The 19,745-nt window shown below is 36.8% G+C and overlaps 1 protein-coding gene across 4 annotated transcripts in view; it reads right to left on the bottom strand.

Annotated features, from left to right (window-relative positions):
- Tsc1 (tuberous sclerosis 1 protein hamartin) overlaps positions 1-19,395 on the bottom strand; it is a 109,982-nt gene extending 90,587 nt beyond the window's left edge. For 2 of the 4 annotated variants that reach the window (XM_081764869.1, XM_081764872.1), the window contains exons 1-3: positions 19,292-19,395; positions 4,947-5,162; positions 3,226-3,343 (exon numbers count right to left, since the gene is read on the bottom strand). In XM_081764869.1, coding sequence (XP_081620995.1) covers positions 3,226-3,343; positions 4,947-5,040 — 212 coding nt within the window. In that variant the 5' untranslated portion in view covers positions 5,041-5,162; positions 19,292-19,395. Of the gene's footprint in view, positions 1-3,225; positions 3,344-4,946; positions 5,163-18,796; positions 18,925-19,227 lie in introns of those variants that run through there. The other 2 variants (XM_081764870.1, XM_081764871.1) reach the window with 2 other exon arrangements.
- Positions 19,396-19,745: the final 350 nt, after the last annotated feature.

The raw sequence follows: 19,745 nt of genomic DNA, 5'->3' as shown, positions 1-19,745 counted from the left end.
GTTACCTTCAGTGGCGGATTTACTCCTGAAAGGGCCTGAACTTCTCCAAAATTTTAGGATTTCTATAGAAAACGAATCAAATGTTACTCATAAACCTTCAAACCCTCTTCCTAAAATTCTGGGATTTCTAAACACGAAGTATTCCTAAGAGAAGTCCCTACCAAAATATTTTCTAAATCTGTCGATGGTTACTTTTGTGCCCATCTCCTTATTCCCTAATACTCAGATATTAGGAGCTCTAATACTCAGATTATACATCACTGTCTATTTTTCCGTTTCTTCTTCAGCTTCTTAAATATTGCCAGAAATGTTTCGTTTTATTTGGCAATTTTACGATCAGTGAGATGCTACAAAATGATTGAAAGTTTGCGATGGTTAAATTGTTAAAAAGGATCCTTTATGTCACAAAGTGTAACAAATTGTAAACCTTTCTCACGTTCTGTAGCGTTTGAATTTTGTTATGGTGTCAAGGGCCCTTTTTGTCCCTGGATACCCAGTAGCGATTTCTTAAAAAATGCACTGAAGCAACCTGTTGGTCAAGAAGTCTGAACTTCCCGAGGATCTGCGCAAAAAGTCTGTCCACATAAGGAAGCCAACAACCTCGACTCTATGGTTTACCAAAAGTTCAGAAGAATGGTGTACCTCTTGAGGCCTACTATCAGCACTATAGGGACCCCAACATATTGCTTCGCAAAGTACCTTATGTCAACTTTAAATCCATGAGCTGGAAACTATGAACATCATTTTGAAAGCTCTTCCGATTAGGTTCAGATCCTGATAACCCTCAAAATGATCCAAATTATCTCCTGATCAGTTTCGCATAGTTTCTCTATTCACAAGAGTTCCTGTCAAGGACACAACGCAGTTGATGCGAAATTACTTCAGCCCGGAACTAACTGTTTGTTTCATCATACACTGGCCTCCACGTACTTTTTGTATGGTGGATGTTACTATGAATAAATGAATGGAGTTGCCATGGGATCTCCTTTCTCCAGCCATTGCCAACTTCTACACGGAACACTTTGAATATGAAACTCTTGCTGGGGCGGTTGTTAAGCCTTCCTGTTTCTTTAGATACATTACTGATACTTTTGCTATCTGGTCACATGAACCTGAAATACTACTAGATTTTCTGAAATTTCTTAACAATCGCTACCCTCAGATTACATGCACCATGGAATTGGAGCGGAATGGATACCTCCCTTTTCTTGGTATTCTTGTTCGCCGTAAACCTGACGGTCCATTAGGACACAGTGTATACAGGAAGCCGACACATACGGATCTCTATCCCAATGCAAGCAAATGTCATCATTAAGTCACAATATCTTACAGAGCGAACACCCTGGATCAGAGAGCAGTCTTTGTAAGTGATCATGAAAATTTACAAGAGAAATTCAATCATCTTCGCTCGACGCTAGAAGAGAATGGCTACAGTCCTACAAATACCAACATCGCCATGAAGGCCGTTACTTACTAAGCATAAAGTGATCAAAAAGTCAAGAGTGAGGATCCTCTCCACTACCGTAATGCCTTTCATCAGCCACACCTCAAACAAACTCAGTAGAATACTTGACATAATATATGAGTTATTCACAAACCTTGCACCTGTGCACTCCTGGAGTGTCTTATAGCCTATTAATATATAGTGGTGAACGTACATAGGACAAACTGGACGTACCATAGAACAACGCTTCAAAGATCACAATAGCTACATCAGACTTCAGCAACCCGAAGTCAGGACGAGCAGACCTGAGTCAAAGAGTCCATTTTAGAAATACCACCATAGTACACAAACGCAGCAATTTTTGGGACAGAATAAAAAAGGAACCTATAGAAATCTCACGAGAAAACAGTAATCTCAATGAACAATGGGTTTTAACTCAGTCTTATCTGGTCGCCCCTTTTTAGGAACAGAAACAGCCACTCAACAACGTGTACTTCTCATAACCACATTAACAGCCAAACAGGGGCAAGCATTAACCTATGCCAATCACAAGTCCACATTCATAGCTCCGTTCCTAAATAATCACCATATAAATATATGGCCACATATTTCCGGTCCCTTTATCACAATCTCTGAAAATGAATGCAATGTCTGTATTCGAAACGTCTGAAGTCAATATTTTAACCAGGCTGATAGCCCGAGAGATCTTACTACAATCACATCGACAGGAAAAATTCAATTTTTTCTTCGTTAAACTATTATTGCTTGTCTGCTAGTCATCATGTGAACGCCTCAACAGATGTTTTGCGTATTAAGTCTGTGAAACATGTGCCCAGGGTACTGCGCCTGCATGCTTACGAGATTCAACTTCATTGGCGCATAAAACTGGCTGATAAATCGCTGAAGGTACAATTCGCACAAGACATGCTTGAAAAAAATTTTGAAGACGACGCATTCCTGAATTGTGTTTGTTTTTCAGACAACGCTACCTTCTATGTGAGTGGACATATTAAGAGACATAACTGTATGCTTTGGGGGTCAGAGAATCCTCACGAAGTGCTAGAAAGAGAACTTGATTCTCCGAAATTCAATATGTGGTGTGGTGCCATGAAGAACAAAATTATTGGTCTCTTTCTTTCTTGCTGGGGAAACACTGAACTCGAACAATTATCAAGACATGATGTAGCAATATGCCTTGCCCCAAGTCAACTCCACATTCTCTAATAAAACGGCGCTCCATACCATTTTTCTTACGTCGTCAGACTTCCTCGCTGATTATTTCAACGGAAGATAAATTGGAAGAGGTTCAAGGATCATAAAATGAACCCCACAGTCACCAGATCTTACTCTATGTAACTTTTTCTTACGAGGATTTGTTGAGGACGCGATTTTACAAACTAATTGAGTATTTGTTTCGCCGGTACCGAATTGCAAAATATAAATATTTAGACAGGATGCATACTAGTTTCTGAGTAATTCTTTGACCCGCTTGCAAGAGGTCTCACAGTTTTCAAGCCAGAGCGTTTTAAAACATTATGTTTTGCATTTTTGGCGGTTTGTAACTCTAAAAGGTGGTGTTTTTCGATCCATTTTAATTAGACTCTTTTCTTTCATTTGATAAAGGACTTCCCGGAGTTTGATCACACAATTTCTGAACATTAGACATACATACATACGCACACATATCTATCTATCTATCTATCTATCTATCTATCTATCTATCTATCTATATATATATATATATATATATATATATATATATATATATTGCAATATCTTACCTGTCAAAAAGATATTTGTCATGTGGTTCTCTAACACCAACCAAAATTTCTACTGACCGCGTGGAGCTGGTCGAAAGATAGTAATCGAATAATCCATTGAGCAACCAGGATTCTTTCGCTGGAAAAGAAATGAAAAAAGAATATCTACAATAAGCGTTTTTGACAGTTTTAATATTTATTTTATTCGAGGTGAATCACCCAAGCATAATTCGTGCATTATACTCTACCTCTCTTACTGTACACACTTGGTGTTGTTTCGGTATCGATAAATAAATATGATAAAATTGAGTAGTATGAAATAGATTCCTAACCGATCACAACTGATCGTTTAAGTGGCAATATGAGCGTTGAGAAGTTTATATAACCACTATGTTCCGAATAAATATGATATTTTTAATATAAAAACAATTTCGTTAAAAAAAAAAAAGGCTTATAATTGTAGTTTAGCCCTATACATTTCAAAAGAACCTAGCTTACTTAAAGTAGCCCAGTACATCATTACAGCATGGTACACGATTAGCAGTGAGCCTATTGCTAAAGCTTCCAAAAAATACTATTTATCTAATAATATGATACGGATGAATGGCAATTAACATGAGATGATATGGGATGATACTCAATCTGAAGAATTCAGTTTCACGATATATACTGTATTTCGAATATATGATCTAATATTGTTCTTCGATAGTTAATTAGACTTATTCCATTTTATGAAGAGAATTGGTCACATGCTAAGTTGATTCAACTCTAGTAGCATTATGAAATCATTCTTTTGTAAACCGAGATACACTTTGTAAATGTGGTCACAAAATCACTTTCTGTAACGAAGAGCGACGACATCACTATGTACGTGCAACTACGAAGTGTTTCCTAGTATCTTCTATAGTTTAAAAACATTTTTGAGTCCATAATCCCATTGGAGTTGAATCAATTTATTATTATTATTACTATTTTTTTAAAGCATGGAATAAGCCTAAGTACCGAATTTATTTTAGTTTTATTTATACATATCCGAGGGCATTACCGGTATCTATGGCCTTAGGCACGTCCAGTATAAGGGATGACGTCCCTCGGCAAGGACACTACCAGGGGAAAGGGGCAAGGAAGAAAGCTGCCTGAGACATGCATGTTAAACACCATCCCGGTATCTGTCTGGTGTGACGGAGAAACACGCACGAAAAACCTTACTCAAGATGACTCGCCTGAAATTATCAATGGAAACTAACATCTTCAGTGGCATTTTCTTAAGACAGCTTTGATTTCGCAGTGCGAAGTTCTTTAAATTTCTTAAAAAGTTGCTCTTGTTTGCAACAAATCAGAAAAGTAACTTAAAGAAGTATTTCAAAAGTAGTCCAAATTAATACTTGTAATCATGAGTTGGTTTAGCTTCTTCAATTGTTATTCATCATCTTGCTGCATCATTATTTCAATATTTATCGTTCCATTATAGACATTATAGCTAAAGAACTTTCCACAAATGAATCGATATCTTGCAACTTTCAAATGTCAATTTTTTTTTTTTTTTTTTTTTTTTTTTAAATCATTAATAGTTAGAGATTTAGTTGTAATCGTTAAACTATACACGTCAGGGAATAGACAGCAGCTGATGAAGAGTTTAATCACAAAGAATTTATCCTGAACACAAGCAAAAATAATCTCTACACAGTCAAACACTGTACATTTTTAAAATTCTATTAATAGTAGTAAAAATGAATACTTACTTAGATTAAAATTTTCATGGATCACCTGCTTAGCTTCTTCAACTATGGCTGGTTCATTTGATTCCAAAAGCCTGAACAGATCTGCGACTTCCATCCTTACTAAATGTTTTAATTATCTATTTGGTCCAGAAGTACTTCTTATATAAGAAAGGCTAGGACAGAAATGAAGGAGGGTAACTAATATGTGATTTAAATCCATGGTTACATGCTTGCAACCTATAAAGAAAGAAGAAAAAAAGACATTACAATGTATTACAGTAAATCCACTAAACGAACTCACATTGACACATATCTATACATACACATCACTAGAAATATTCTCAATGGCGTAACTAATACTTTTATTAACGATTCGGAAGCATCATTAAAATGACTGTGTCCTGCTAACGGTGAAAGAAGTTCAGCAGCTCGCCAAAACTTATAAATACCCAGAAGTAAATAAATATCATATGTACTTTAGTAAGTATACATTGCAAGTATGCATGAACTGGCACTCTCTGCAAAGTGAAGCCCTAATTTACCCAGGTGTGCTGCAAAATGATATGAACTCTATCATTTCTCGTCATACTGTACAAGCAAATAGAAATCACCCGGAACATGAAGGCAGAAATTGATTGATGCAGAGACATATGTGCATTGAACGTCACAAGGTATCCTGGAGTAGGGTTATTATATACTAAAATGTCAAAAAGCGGACAAACTTCCATCTAGCTAACATGTTATATGAAAATTAACTTTCCACACATACATTTTACTTTCAAGTTAGCTTTTCAAAACATTATTAGAAATATACTGAAATGTTAAAAAAAGCCTATTCATACTTTTCAGTAGATCTGATCTTTTTTTGGCAGTTCCTTCTTTGAACACGAATAGCCAAACATATTTCTAAATGTAAAATGTCTGAAATTGAACTGACAACCCATTTGAGCTTAGAAAATGAGGAAAAATGTATGCGCACGAAAATTTTTTACTCTCAATATACGGAGATGTCTTCATAAATGCTGACATACGATAACCCTACTTTGGAGTTGTGTAAATGCCAGTACATCAAAATGGTAAAAGTACCCAACTAAATTGTTGCAAAATAAGAACGAGCGATGTTCAGTTGAATTGCACATGAATAGGTAGTATATCCAATGAATCCAGAGGATTCAGACAAGGCAAGGTACACAACTAATGCAGACAGGATAGGCGTGTAAAGTAATGCTGTGTGCGGAGGAACTCCTTGTGCAATGATGTCTACAAGAGGAATAATGGACAATGAAAAACTGTCGTCTAAGGATGAAGAGGGACGATATTAGCATATAAATAAGGCGTGCCTCACAATGAGATAGCATATCGGCTTGCACGGAGCTTATGTGTTATGAATAATTTTCTGCGACTTTGTATACGGTATGGGATTAGTAAATCCCATGAAAGACAGTGGAAATTAACTCCGCTACAGGGAAGAGACGTTCTTTGAAAGCTCAATGGTTGTGAAACTCTCTTGCACAGTTGTTGTGAGATCTTTGCATTTGTGTACGTAAATCTATGCTGAGAGCTGTGATACGCTGCAAACGGCACAATAAATGACCTGGAAAAAGGAATGGCGACAGGTAAATATTCAGTGACGAAAATAAAATTTATAAGGTTTCCCTTATTTTGGGTAATTTCGTGTTGCGATACGCACTCCCCCCCCCCCCAAATGTATTCTATGTGACCATAAACTAGGGGTGTTCGATAAGGCTGAAGACCTATCAAACTTCGGGAGTGAAAATTTATCGAGTTGTCATCGATTACTCGAAACCGTTCGAGTATTTGAAATTATCGAAGTTTCGGATATTATCAAAATTTCGAGTATTATCGAATTTCAATTATTATCGAAATTTCGGGTATTATCGAAATTTCGAGTATTATCGAAGTTTCGGGTATTATCGAAATTTCGAGTATTATCGAAGTTTCGGGACTTATCGAAATTTCGAGTATTATCAACATTTTGAGTATTATCGAAGTTTCGGGTATTATCGACATTTCGAGTATTATCGAAGTTTCGTGTATTATCAGTTCGGTTCCTTCACTTCTCCAATGATTTCTTCTTGCAGCCAAACTAGTCAAACAACTTTTTTCATCTGATAAGTTATTGCAAAGTTGTATTTGTCGAAATCATATGTAAAATTATTTTTCTGCCTGCCCCGTTATTGGCGCAATTGGCAAAGTGACTATCAGTAGACTAATGTCGTCTTAAATTCCAATTCCATTCGGGTGATGCATGTTTTCTCTTCCTCTTTCTTTCTTCTAACAGACTGCTTAAACCTTGTACAGAACTGTGGGGAAAAAACTTTTCCTTCACTACATTGCTAAGGAGAGAAGTTTTAAAATGAACACTCTGCATATATGTAATACATATAACTATGATAGCCTCGAATATATCGTTTCTTTCGAACACTCCGATAATCCCGAACTTTTCTAAATATTCAAGCGACTCGACAAATGCGATCATACTGATATATTTCTGTATTTGCTGCTTTCAAACAATTCGAGTCTCGAAGAGTTCGAGTGTCTCGAAGTTGTCTAATGTTTCTTACATTTCGAGTGCCTCGAATACTTCGAGAGTCCCGAACATTTCGGGAGTCTCGATCATTTCGAGAGTCTCGAAGATTTCGGGAGTCTCGATCATTTCGAGACACTCGAACATTTCGAGAGTCTCAAACATTTCGGGATTCTCGAAAGTTCGATAAAATTAAAATTCTTTATCATCGATGAAACGGTTTTGAAATGTTATCGAATTGTTATCGATTACTCGATTATCGGAACAGCCCTACCATAAACACGCATTAGTGAAATAACAGCTCTCTATGAGAACGTTAACCCGTGCCGACTTGACGACAAAGTCATTAAATATCATTTCCACATTATAATATAACTGAGAATTTCCAACCGTGATAACGGATAAACTAAAAGAGACAGAGAAACGAAACTATGCACGAAGCGACTAGAGAAAGGGCGACATTTCCCCTTCCAAACTCAATTTTTCTCTTCTGTTGATGGCAACACTGTTCACTGGATTCTTCTAGACTTAGAGTCAACGCAAACAATTCTTGTCAATATCTGATTTAAGGTATACAAAACGTTAATACCTCACTCCCTGTGTGCGCTAACACATATTACACGTTATTTCTCCAAAAGTTTGCAACACTGATCTGCCTTTACAATCTCTTTTGTCTTTATTTTCATCGTTGCTTCCAATGATGATATTCAATTTAGGTAATTCCATTTACAAAAACACAACTTTATCTTGGGTTGGCAACATTCTTCATCCGGTGCTATTTCTCAATACACGAGCAGATGTCGCTCTTTCTCTAGTTGCTTCGTGCAAAGTTTCGTTTCTCTGTCTCTTTTAGTTTATCCATTATCATGGTTGGAAATTCTAAATTTATTATAATGTGGAAACGCCATTTCATGACTTTGTCGTCAAGTCGGCACAGGTTAACGTTCTCGTAGAGAGCTGTTATTTCACTAATGCGTTTTTATGGTTACATGGAATACATCTGGGAGGAGTGCGTATCGCAACACAAAATTACCCAAAATAAGGGACACCCTAATATATATATATATATATATATATATATATATATATATATATATATATATATATATATATATATAATAGATGGTCCATATGGCTGGACATATTACAGGCACGACGTTAGGAAAAACAAAAACAATATAGGAAGTAGTGGGTAATGATGTTTGGAGTCTTTGTTATTATGGCATAACAAACCTTGCCTTTCCTGTCATATCGTATGAATGAAGTCAAGTACCAAATGATATTAGCAGTTAATCATGCCATGTGCTGTTCAAAGGGTTAGTTTGTGGATACTGGATGTTACAGACAATATCAATACTCACGTCGCTGGAACCACAAGAGACTCGGGAGAAAGATAAACAAATACTGAAGTTGCCTCCCAATACTTCAGATATAGATCGGATGGAAAGCATATCAGGTAATTTGAGCTGCTCGATGTACGCCAACGAAACCTAGTGTAATAATATTCACGACTTGCAGGATGGCATTGGTATCAAACATCTATAAGCATATTACAAATGCTGGTGGATGGTATGTTTGATCGGGTACTTCAGGTGGTAGAGATGCAGTCTTTTGGAAATTTAAAAAAAAAAAGTTTTTTCCAGGGCTTTTTTGCTTGGGAATTTTGGGCTTCTTTGAACATAGTAAAGAAATAAGAGTACGTTCCACCTTTTTTTCTTATTATAACACACACACACACACACACAAAGAAAAAAAATCAATAGCCGCATTATAAACACAAAAAAATAAGTTCAGTAATTAAGGATAAGCTGTCGCTTGCTAGGAAAGAAAAAATGTCAAATCGGTGGAGGAATGGGTTTTCTAGTTTGAACGAATTATTTGAAGAGCTATTAAACTAATGTTCAACGACAAAAATATTCTAGTGAATGTCAGCAATGACTGTTCTAAAAGTGTAGTAGTTAGACTTAATAGACTAAAAATATGCATAAAATAGAACTTCAGTTAGTAGCGTTTTTGGAGCTAGGCATTTTATGTAGAAGGTTACGCGAAACAAATGTATTTACATACATAATATCTATTGAGGCCGTTAAAATTCGAGCAGCAGAATGTTAAGATGTTATACCCAAGTTTTCCATTTCAAATATATTGACATGATATAACACTAAAGAAAGAATACATACTTTTACTACCTTTCAAATAGTATTGTACCTAAAGTGGCCGTTTATGGCTTTAATTTTGTAAATTGAACTTACATTATGTTCTAATATCTGGAGTTCACAATAAAGTGTTTCCTCAATGGAGAACATGTAAGCCAAATTCTATACCAAAACAAAAATGGGGTTGTGTCTCTTTCTTGTTTTAGGGTACTTTTTTTTCTTGTCTTTCAGTTTGAGTTTAGGCTACCAATAAAACACATATCAAGACGTATCACTTTCAGGCACTTTGTAAGGTGGTTAGGCAACCAACGTGAACGCCACTGTAAGTCGGGTCGCATAACGTACACTTGCTTGCTATTGATGAAGTGTGTTCGAAAATAAATAAGGAAATCCAGATTCGTAAGTAATTAATGTTGTTAAACCACTGTTTTAATTATAGAATCTCCTACAGGAAAACAAAGGTGGTACTTGAATAAGAATATTATGGAAAGTCAAAAAAAAGTCATATATATATATATATATATATATATATATATATATATATATATATATATATATATATATATATATATATATATATATATATATTCTTAAAAAAAGTGATATTTTTATGGTCAAAAAACCTGTTTCAAAAATAAAGCAGGCTTTTTTGTATTTCTACGCCATAGCTGCGTTATGATTTTGCCTATTCATGTTCTCTTCTTTGCGTCGTACCTTTCCTTTCAAATTATATATACTTGAGGTATGCACACATATCTTTTCTGTGTATCTCTGCATATCGTATGTTTGTTGGTTTCTATATGCTTAGTGAAGGTATATCACATACTTACAGCATTCTTCGTATTTTGCACCACATTTTACCATATTACAGCACGACGATAACGATACAGTACCCCCATTATACTGAGCTGAGAAATCAAGTCCATTATCGAAAAGTGACCACAAGCACACACTGTAATCCAATCATATTTGAAAGAGGAAAATGTTGGTATTTTCATGCCAAGACTTTCGCTGCATCGGCATCGGGCGAGATAAGCAGAGCTGATATTCATGTTTATAATACAAAATGGAAGTTACGGGCACTTCCAACAGAATGTGGATATCGATTGCAAGTGGTCATGGAAGTTCTATCTAACTTATAGATGCCAAATAAGAATCTGGGTGCTAACATCTGAAAGAACTAGGGTGAAATCTATTAGCTGACAAAAAGAAAACAAGGCAACAAGCATAAACATTAAGACGATTAGTAATTTTAAAAGTCTCTACGGAACTTATTAATGTAGGCACCGTATCTCGTAACTAAAATATTAGAACAAATGCCAGATAACATACGCATCATACTGGAAGCAAGTTTCGTGGATTTGCTGTTAAGTAATAACGTATCATATGACATCTTAATCCTATACGCTACTAAGCTGTCTTCACGTTCTTAGGCGCCCACATTCCCCCGGAGTTACGAAACAGTCAACAATGAATAGAATGGATCTTTTAAGGCTTTACAAGACAACAATTAGTCTTAAAAACTACTATATTATAAAGTGCATCCTGATTCTTTATCTGCACGAGTCAATAATTCAGAAATAGTCCCAAACATCTGATCTGAATCCTGTTAAATGCAAATTTGCTCATCCATGTGAAACATACTACGTGCTATCCCACTTTACTGAAACATACATGAATTCATGCAATGTGTACTTCTTTAATCAGGAAAGCACTCCTAGTACATTGTGAAATACGTATTTCTTGGATATCGTAGGTGCAGATTTACTTCGGGAGGGCTTAACTCTTATAAGTGTAAATACAAGGTCCAGACATGCCACACAAACAAGTGAAAAAATATACAAACCAACTTATGTGTGTTAGGTGACCACTTAAAAAGCACAAAATGCCATCTAATGGACGCCTGGTGGATCGCTCTGGAGCACGTCGGAAGGAAAAAAAATGAAATTAAATCTTTAAGTTTTACGTCCCACGGTTATGCCGGTTAGGCTAAAGGAGACGGTGATTATGAGAGATGAGTGAAATGGTGGAATGAAGAAAGTGAGAGAAAACGGGAGAACCCCGAGAAAACCCACGAGCACGATGTTTGTCCACCACAAAGTTCACTTGGCGGGGGCTGGGATCGAACCCGGGACCCCAAGCACCAGAGGTGAACGCTCTACCACTGAGCCACCGCGCCCCCCTCACGTCGGAAGGGAAATAGTCAAAACACACTGCGTTCCTCATGCTACTAGATGCATTACGTGTCTGACAGTTTTATCGTGACGGATCACGGCTTAATACACTGGCTTCCTAATGGACTATTAAGTGATTCAAGGGTACACTTTGAATTACTTTTTTAACATTATTAAGGATCTCAGAGGGAAGATTCCCATATATTTTGATTAATTATACATTCCTCTTTTGAAGTAACACTAGAGAGCTACTTCTTTCTTTCAAATGGGTTTCCGTAAACTGGGAAAGCACTATATACTGTTTAAATGTTCTGTAGGGTCGTTCCCAAGTACACAATGCATCTGTTCCCGAACTTGTGAGATCCCTGGATTCAAATGGGATCGAAGATATGTTCCTAACACATCAGTCTGCAATCTTGACATAATATCTACGCTATTTTATTGTAAACACGGTAACAAGTTGAGCAAACTCTGAACCATAAGAAAATCATGATACCAAGAAAACAATGAACTTGACTCACTAGATTACAGGATACAGTACCGGTACAAAACACAATACAACTATGAAAGCGATAATCAACCGAGAAATATTACATGAGATTGTGTCTATACATTATTTCAGATTTGTTTTGTTTCCCAATGAGAAGATGTTGCATAAATATGATAGAAATTGGCAAAAGTTATCGACTGCCTACGTATTTTCCAACATTAGCTTGGATTGGACTTGCAATTTTAATTTTATTGAATGATATCAACATACTAAATTTGTAATTTAATACCTCAATTTTAGCGTACTGATTATGATAGGTTGACCTTAAAATTTTACATGCAAAGCAATAACGGGAAACGGTTTGCATTTGAAACAATATCAGGATTTTCCTGGTGGCTAAGGCAGGAGTTTCACGATTTATATATAATTCTGTATAATGGTTTCACTTGTGCAACTGTTTATCTTTTTGTCCTTCTGAAATGGCTCTTGACAATTATATGAACATGTATGTAAAGATCATTACAATATATTTTTATAAGGAGTCCTTCGTGAGTGACTCAGCAGACTCATCGCATTTAAAGGGTAAGGGGAATAAACAAAGAATGTCCATGTTTGTGCTTTAAAGAGTGCTTTGGCCTATTTGTTGGTGACTCTTGGTACTATTTCACTGCGTATGCCACGCATGCGTAGATGTAGAAATGTCCATGTAAAAAGGGGCAAAAGATTTGACCAACTGGGAAAGAACAAGGAATGTCCCACGCAGAAGGGAAAAGAACAAGGATTGTCCAATGTATTGTAACTTACTATTGATGCCTACAACGATAACGTAGTATTTTATATATTTCCTTCGTAATCAGGGTAGCAGTGTTCGAGCATTTTGTAGAAGAAGAACAGAGAAATAATGCAGGTAATATCTGTAGATTGGTAGATACATTTCGGTTGGTAGGTTGCTATAGTGATATAAACGGTTGTTAAGGAAATGTTGAATATACGAGGGCAAGTCAAGAAAGACTTGGACTGATTTTTTTCCCGGCAGTTCTGTTAACGCTGGAGCTTCATAGTTTGGCATACAAGTAGGGTGGGTCTTGCTGTGCATATATATAAAATGTTGTTAAGGAATCATTGCATGTTTGGTAACCACGACTTTTTATTGCAGGTGATGTTCTGCGCCGCCTCTAGAAGTCGCCTGTAGAAGAAATGGAGTCATTACGAGATGGACAATTTGCAGCTATACGGTTCTGCTATCGCCTGGGGAAAAGTGCAACAGAAACTCTAGGAATGTTGAGAGCAGCCTACAAAGATGACGCTCTGCCACGAAGTACCGTGTTCTGGTGGTTCAAAGAGTTTAAAGAGGGCCGAATGACAATCACGAAAGCTGGTGGACCAGATGAGATATGCGTAGTGCGGCTGCCAGATCGTCGATACTGATGCGGCGATCTTCTCAAACAATGACTGCTGCCGTGTTAATGTTCACCTCAGTAACAGCTGACGCTGATACACCTGGTCCACCAGCTTTCGTGATTGTCATTCGGCCCTCTTTAAACTCTTTGAACCACCAGAACACGGTACTTCGTGGCAGAGCGTCATCTTTGTAGGCTGCTCTCAACATTCCTAGAGTTTCTGTTGCACTTTTCCCCAGGCGATAGCAGAACCGTATAGCTGCAAATTGTTCATCTCGTAATGACTCCATTTCTTCTACAGGCGACTTCTAGAGGCGGCGCAGAACATCACCTGCAATAAAAAGTCGTGGTTACCAAACATGCAATGATTCCTTAACAACATTTTATATATATGCACAGCAAGACCCACCCTACTTGTATGCCAAACTATGAAGCTCCAGCGTTAACAGAACTGCCGGGGAAAAAATCAGTCCAAGTCTTTCTTGACTTGCCCTCGTATATATAAAGTTTAAGATTTGTGAATGTTTCAATCTAACTAGTTCTTATCTATACGTAATAATTAGAACACCTGAACATATATACAAACTATGTCAATATATGTAGTTATATATATATATAAATGGTGGTTCCTACCACAAAATTTGGTAGAATACGTTGAAGGCAATCTGGCGACTAGCACTGCTGAAGTAACAGTTTGTGCGTCCTCTTTGACCAAGTTAGATGCTTCTACTGTATGCCGGTGAAAAGTGTTTGATTACTTTGTGATAATAATAGTGTACTCAATTGAGTATCCTTACAATGAGTTCAAGTGCGAAGGAAAATATTAGTGATGTGCTGCGAAAAACAAGTAAGAAGAGGAAAAAGACAGGAAGACTGTCTGACGCTATGAAAAAACTTCGCCTGCAATCGCACGAGGTAGGTGAGAACTGCAATTGCAAGAGATTGAAATGCTTTGATGCGACTTCAGCCGCAGAACGACAAGGCATAATTAATGCCTTCAATGAATTTAGTACGATCGATGCACAGAATTCGCACCTTGCCGGCCTGATATCGTTGGTTCCAGTTGCAAGACGACGATCGCGGAATCCTGCTACTGCTATGTACCACGTTGTCTCTTTCTGCTACAAAGTACGAATTAAGCGACATGAAAGAACGGAAGAAGTGCCCGTGTGCTTTAAAGTTGTCCTATCAATGCATGGCATTACGAAAGGAAAATTAGAACAAATTCAAAAACATTTCAAAGAACACGGTGTACCTCCAGTTGATCAAAGAGGTAAACATTCATCCAAACATCGCCAGTTGGACGACGATGCTGCGAACAAAGTTAGGGAGCACACTGCATCATTTAAAGAACGCTGTAGCCGTTACAGCTTGCGTGACTCCAACAAAATATACTTGAGTGAAGATTTGAATATTTCGAAAATGTATGTTATATTCTGTGATAAGTTTACCAATGTTCGCGTCTCTTACGATACATACCACAAAATATTCAACACAGATTTTAATATCTCCTTTGGCTACCCACGTACTGGTATGTGCAGTAGCTGTGACGAGTTTACAGTGAAAATTAAAAGTCTTGATCCAATTATTGACGCAAAGCAGATAAGAGAATTGACAGTTCAAAACAGGTGGCACAAATCTAGCGCCCAAGTCTTCTATGATAGGAAGAGATCTGCGCGCATAGTGTCACGGACCAAATATGGTATGGAGGCCATATCAATTGATTTCCAAAAGAACATTTCACTGCCTAACATTCCGACAAATGAGGTCTACTACAGGCGACAAATGTCAATGTATTCCTTCAATGTGCATTCACTGTCATCCAACCATTCGGTTTTCTTCACTTATCCTGAGTTCATTGGGAAGAAGATGAAATTTCATCTCTTTTGTTCTACTTCTTTTTTAATTTTCTGGACAACAACTTAAGACATGTTAATATATTTTGTGATTTCGCTGGAGGTCAAAACAAAAACTACAGTTGTGCGCTTTCTGCACTATCTTATACACGATGTCAAGAGACTGGATTCAACACACGTTACTTTCCCTATAAGAGGACACTCTTATTTGGAATGTGACTAAAACATGGGTTTAATTAATCAAAAGTCAAGGATGGAATTACCAGAAGATTGGATAGTAGTTCTTCAGAATGCAAGAAAGAAGCCTGAGCCCTTCAAAGTTGTTGTTGTGGAACAAAATACCATTAAAGTATGGACACAATTTCTGCAAGATAAATTTGTGAAGAGATATCCCTTTCCCCTCCAGCAAATTAGGGAGATGAAAATATCAAACGACAAGCCTGGATTGATTTTTCATCGCAGTACTTATAACGGCGCATGGCTGAGCAACCCCACACTTCAAACCAGATAGGATGTTCTAACAGCAACATCCTCGAAAAAGAAGAATTTGAGATTCCAACACAAGCCTACAACACCCTTCTTCATATTTCAAAACCAAAGTACACTGATCTTTAGATTTTGAAACGATTTTGTGACCCTACAACCCAAAGGTTTCACGAGACCCTACCACATTAGCAGCAGTGAAGTGGGCATTTCTGATCGTTACATACCATATTATGTGACATTCCTTGTTCTTTCCGCAACTAAGCATACATTTTTCCAGTTGCAGTATTGTTCTGATTATACTTCCTGGCAAACGAGTGGACTCAACCCTATTCACTTTGTACACGGTTTTCAATATTAAAAAGCACTTTTCTCGAAAATGTAAATTTGTGACATTCCTTCTTTTCCCCTTACCCTTCATTTGTGGTCAATCAGTCCCGATTTCAAAGTGTTGGGCAATTTCTCTTGGATGTAAGCCGAGAAGCCGTTTGAATTCCGCCTTAAGTTTACATAACCCCGTTGTTGCATAATAACACCAAGGCAAACAAACTTATTTCTGCCCGTATGTAATATAAATACATAAAGCAATTTAAACAAACAAACAAAAAAAACTGATTTAAACCAAATAACCTTTTATTTTTTATTTTTTTTTTACGCGGTTTTTGCCGACCTGCCTACTGGAGGCACTGCCAGTTTTGACTGATAGGTTGTGTAAGGTTACGTTACATTTCGTTTACGGTACTATCCTACCTTAGGGGGCACACTTATATTTACGAAATACTATCATCTCTTAGGACGAAATGCACTCTTATCGCCTTAGAAAACGTTTCTTATGATACGTGTTGCATTATTGGATGTAGACTGACTTTAGGGAGGTTCAATATAAAACACGAGGCAGCTGAAGTACACCAATTTGTGCTAGGTGGTCACCAAAAAAATACGAATACCATCTACGGAGTCAGAGCAGGAGAGCAACACAGAGGACTCGAGTAGTAGCTGGAGGTACGCCCGTACGAAGCGAATGTCAGCGCGGTGTGTATATGCATCAACGAGGATAGTAGAGAAACACTTCATATGGCATAAAAACACATGCCTTCCGTGTGCATAGCTTTGCGACATTTCTATGATCTCTCTGTACACTTCCTTTACACAGCATTTCACTTCATCATATCTTCCTTGTGGAGTAAAATACAGTACCTTTTCCACTGACAATCGAGCACGCTCGAAAATGTTCCCTTTGTTGCATTTTTTCCAATACTTTTTCACACCACTAATTATTGCATTACATTTGAAAACATTACTTCCTTTATTTTTTTACATATTAACATCTTTCCTACACTTTTGACATTGTACCTTTACATTCATTAATCCGTGTCTGTCGCATAATCTTCCTCGTTCTTGGTATTTAACTGCACAAAACTAAACGTTATTAAATCACACCCCGCACAGATATTCAACACTTTCTCAATATATTCCCTACGCCCGCCGTAACGTCTAACACAGCAAAATCGATCCGTCCTCACTATATCCAATATTTTTAAACAAATGCTAATTTCTACCCTTTTCTTCTTTTATCACACTCTGTAACAATCATAGTCACAACTTCCAGGTAAATTTTGCAAATTTTCAGTTATCGTGGCGGGGCTTAACGGAACTTAACCCATATAGCCTACATTTCTACTGGTCTAATGTAGGTACACGTTAAAAAATATTGTTTCCCAGCACATTGCTTAAAAAATAAATTAAAAATACAGATGAATCAAGAGGACTAAACTGAAGTATTAACTAAATATAAATTTATCTGGTAAACATTTTACTTCTCATTGCCATGCACGAGTATCTAAATTATCAATCATCTAACTATTTATTAATAAAATCTCTCGAAGAAGTTAGGTTCCTTGTTTACGAAGAACCGAATTTGTCGTTAACTAGTTCATTAACCACAAGATCTCTTTGTCTATTATCAATAATAATAACCATTAGTAGCAATATCTGTAATTATATAAAGTAACATTGTCTTTCCTTTATTAATTTCTATACTAACTAACTAACTAACTAACTCTATGGCCTATGGAACCCGGAGGTTCAGTGCCGCGTTCACAAAAGCTCTCCACTGACTTCTATCCTTAGCTAATTGGATCCAGTTTCTACTTTGTATTCCTATCTCTGCGAGATCCATCTTAATATTATCCTCCCATCTGCGCCTAGGTCTTCCTAATGGTCGTTTTCCTATGGGTCTACCAGTCAAGACTTTGAAAGCGTTTCTACTTTCTTCCATTCTAGCTACATGACCTGCCCACCTAAGCCTCCTAGACTTGACGACCCTAACAATGTTGGGTAAACCGTATAAACTATGTAGTTCCTCGTTATGAAGCTTCCGCCATTCCCCATTCTCGTTCCTCTTGGGTCCGAATATTCTTCTCAGGATCCTGTTCTCAAATACTTTCAGTCTATGTTCTTCCCTCAGAGTAAGCGACCATGTTTCGCAACCATACAGAACAACAGGCATGATTATCGTTTTATATATTTTAAGCTTCAAATTCCTCGACAGAATTCGCGACGACAAGAGATTTTGAACCGAATAGTAACACGAATTCCCTGCTTTTAGTCGACATTTAATTTCTTCGTGAATATGATTTTCGTCTGTTAATATTGATCCTAAATATTTGAAAGTATCCACTTTATCAAAAGTATTATTTAATATTTTAACGCCTCCACAATTTACCGTATTAATTTCTATACAGAAAATTTAAATAACCCTTACACTCTTTATTATTTCCTGTTGTAATTCACCACTTGATATTTGTGCTTACTATTCACTTAAGCGAATCCCCAAACCTTTAATACACATAATCTGAAGAAAATACCTAACTACTGTTTCTACTACAGTTAAGAGTCTTCCGTTCCTTTGTTTTCAGCTGATTCTGAAAAGTGGTCCCACCTGAGGGTAAAAGAAGAGAAAGGAACAAAAAAATCACAAACGAATAGCTAATGTCACTAATTCAACTTGTGTAACATATATTTTACCTCTGAAACGGCATTCCACCCTACGTAAATTTTCCATTAATCGATATTATAGATTGAAAAGTTCACCTTGGGATGCCGTATTAACACTTACGTTAAAGTTTCAATTTTGTAACCGAATAAGTCATCGAACACGATTATCTTATTATCACATGACAAAACTATTCCTACCTAATCAGTTTCACAAATCATAGGCATATTCAGCTTTCATGATAAAAATTTAAAAATAAATTACCACTATTATCTGCTTGCCCGTAAGTTACCTATCCATTATGCACTACTTCACCGCGATGCGATGCGACTCTTCGCATAGAATACATTTTCACAGTGTAATTTTACTATCGGTACCTTTGAAAGTAAATCATTTCGTTCCTTGAAGGGTAACAATATATGATGCTTGAAGCTTATTCTATAATAATCTTCTATCAGCATCATTTAACACTATTATTTGAAAATATTATATGTTGTAGAAACATTAAACTTCCAAGAGGGCGCAATTTTAAAGAAAAGAGAAAAGGTTCAATTTTGATGGCCAAGCCCGTTACGGAGGATTTATAGCGGGTTGCCCTAAATAGCATAAAATTCTTTATATGGTGTTAGAACATGGAACAATACTTTCCAAAAATGTAATTGTTCCCAACTAGTGTGTCGCGACACAATTACCCACCATATAGTCCCCTAGGATGTGT

Source organism: Thermobia domestica, chromosome 7, assembly GCF_964235325.1.
Source record: "Thermobia domestica chromosome 7, izTheDome1.hap1.1, whole genome shotgun sequence".
In the NCBI taxonomy this organism is placed as follows: domain Eukaryota; kingdom Metazoa; phylum Arthropoda; class Insecta; order Zygentoma; family Lepismatidae; genus Thermobia; species Thermobia domestica.
This window is presented reverse-complemented; position numbering and strand designations above follow the sequence as displayed.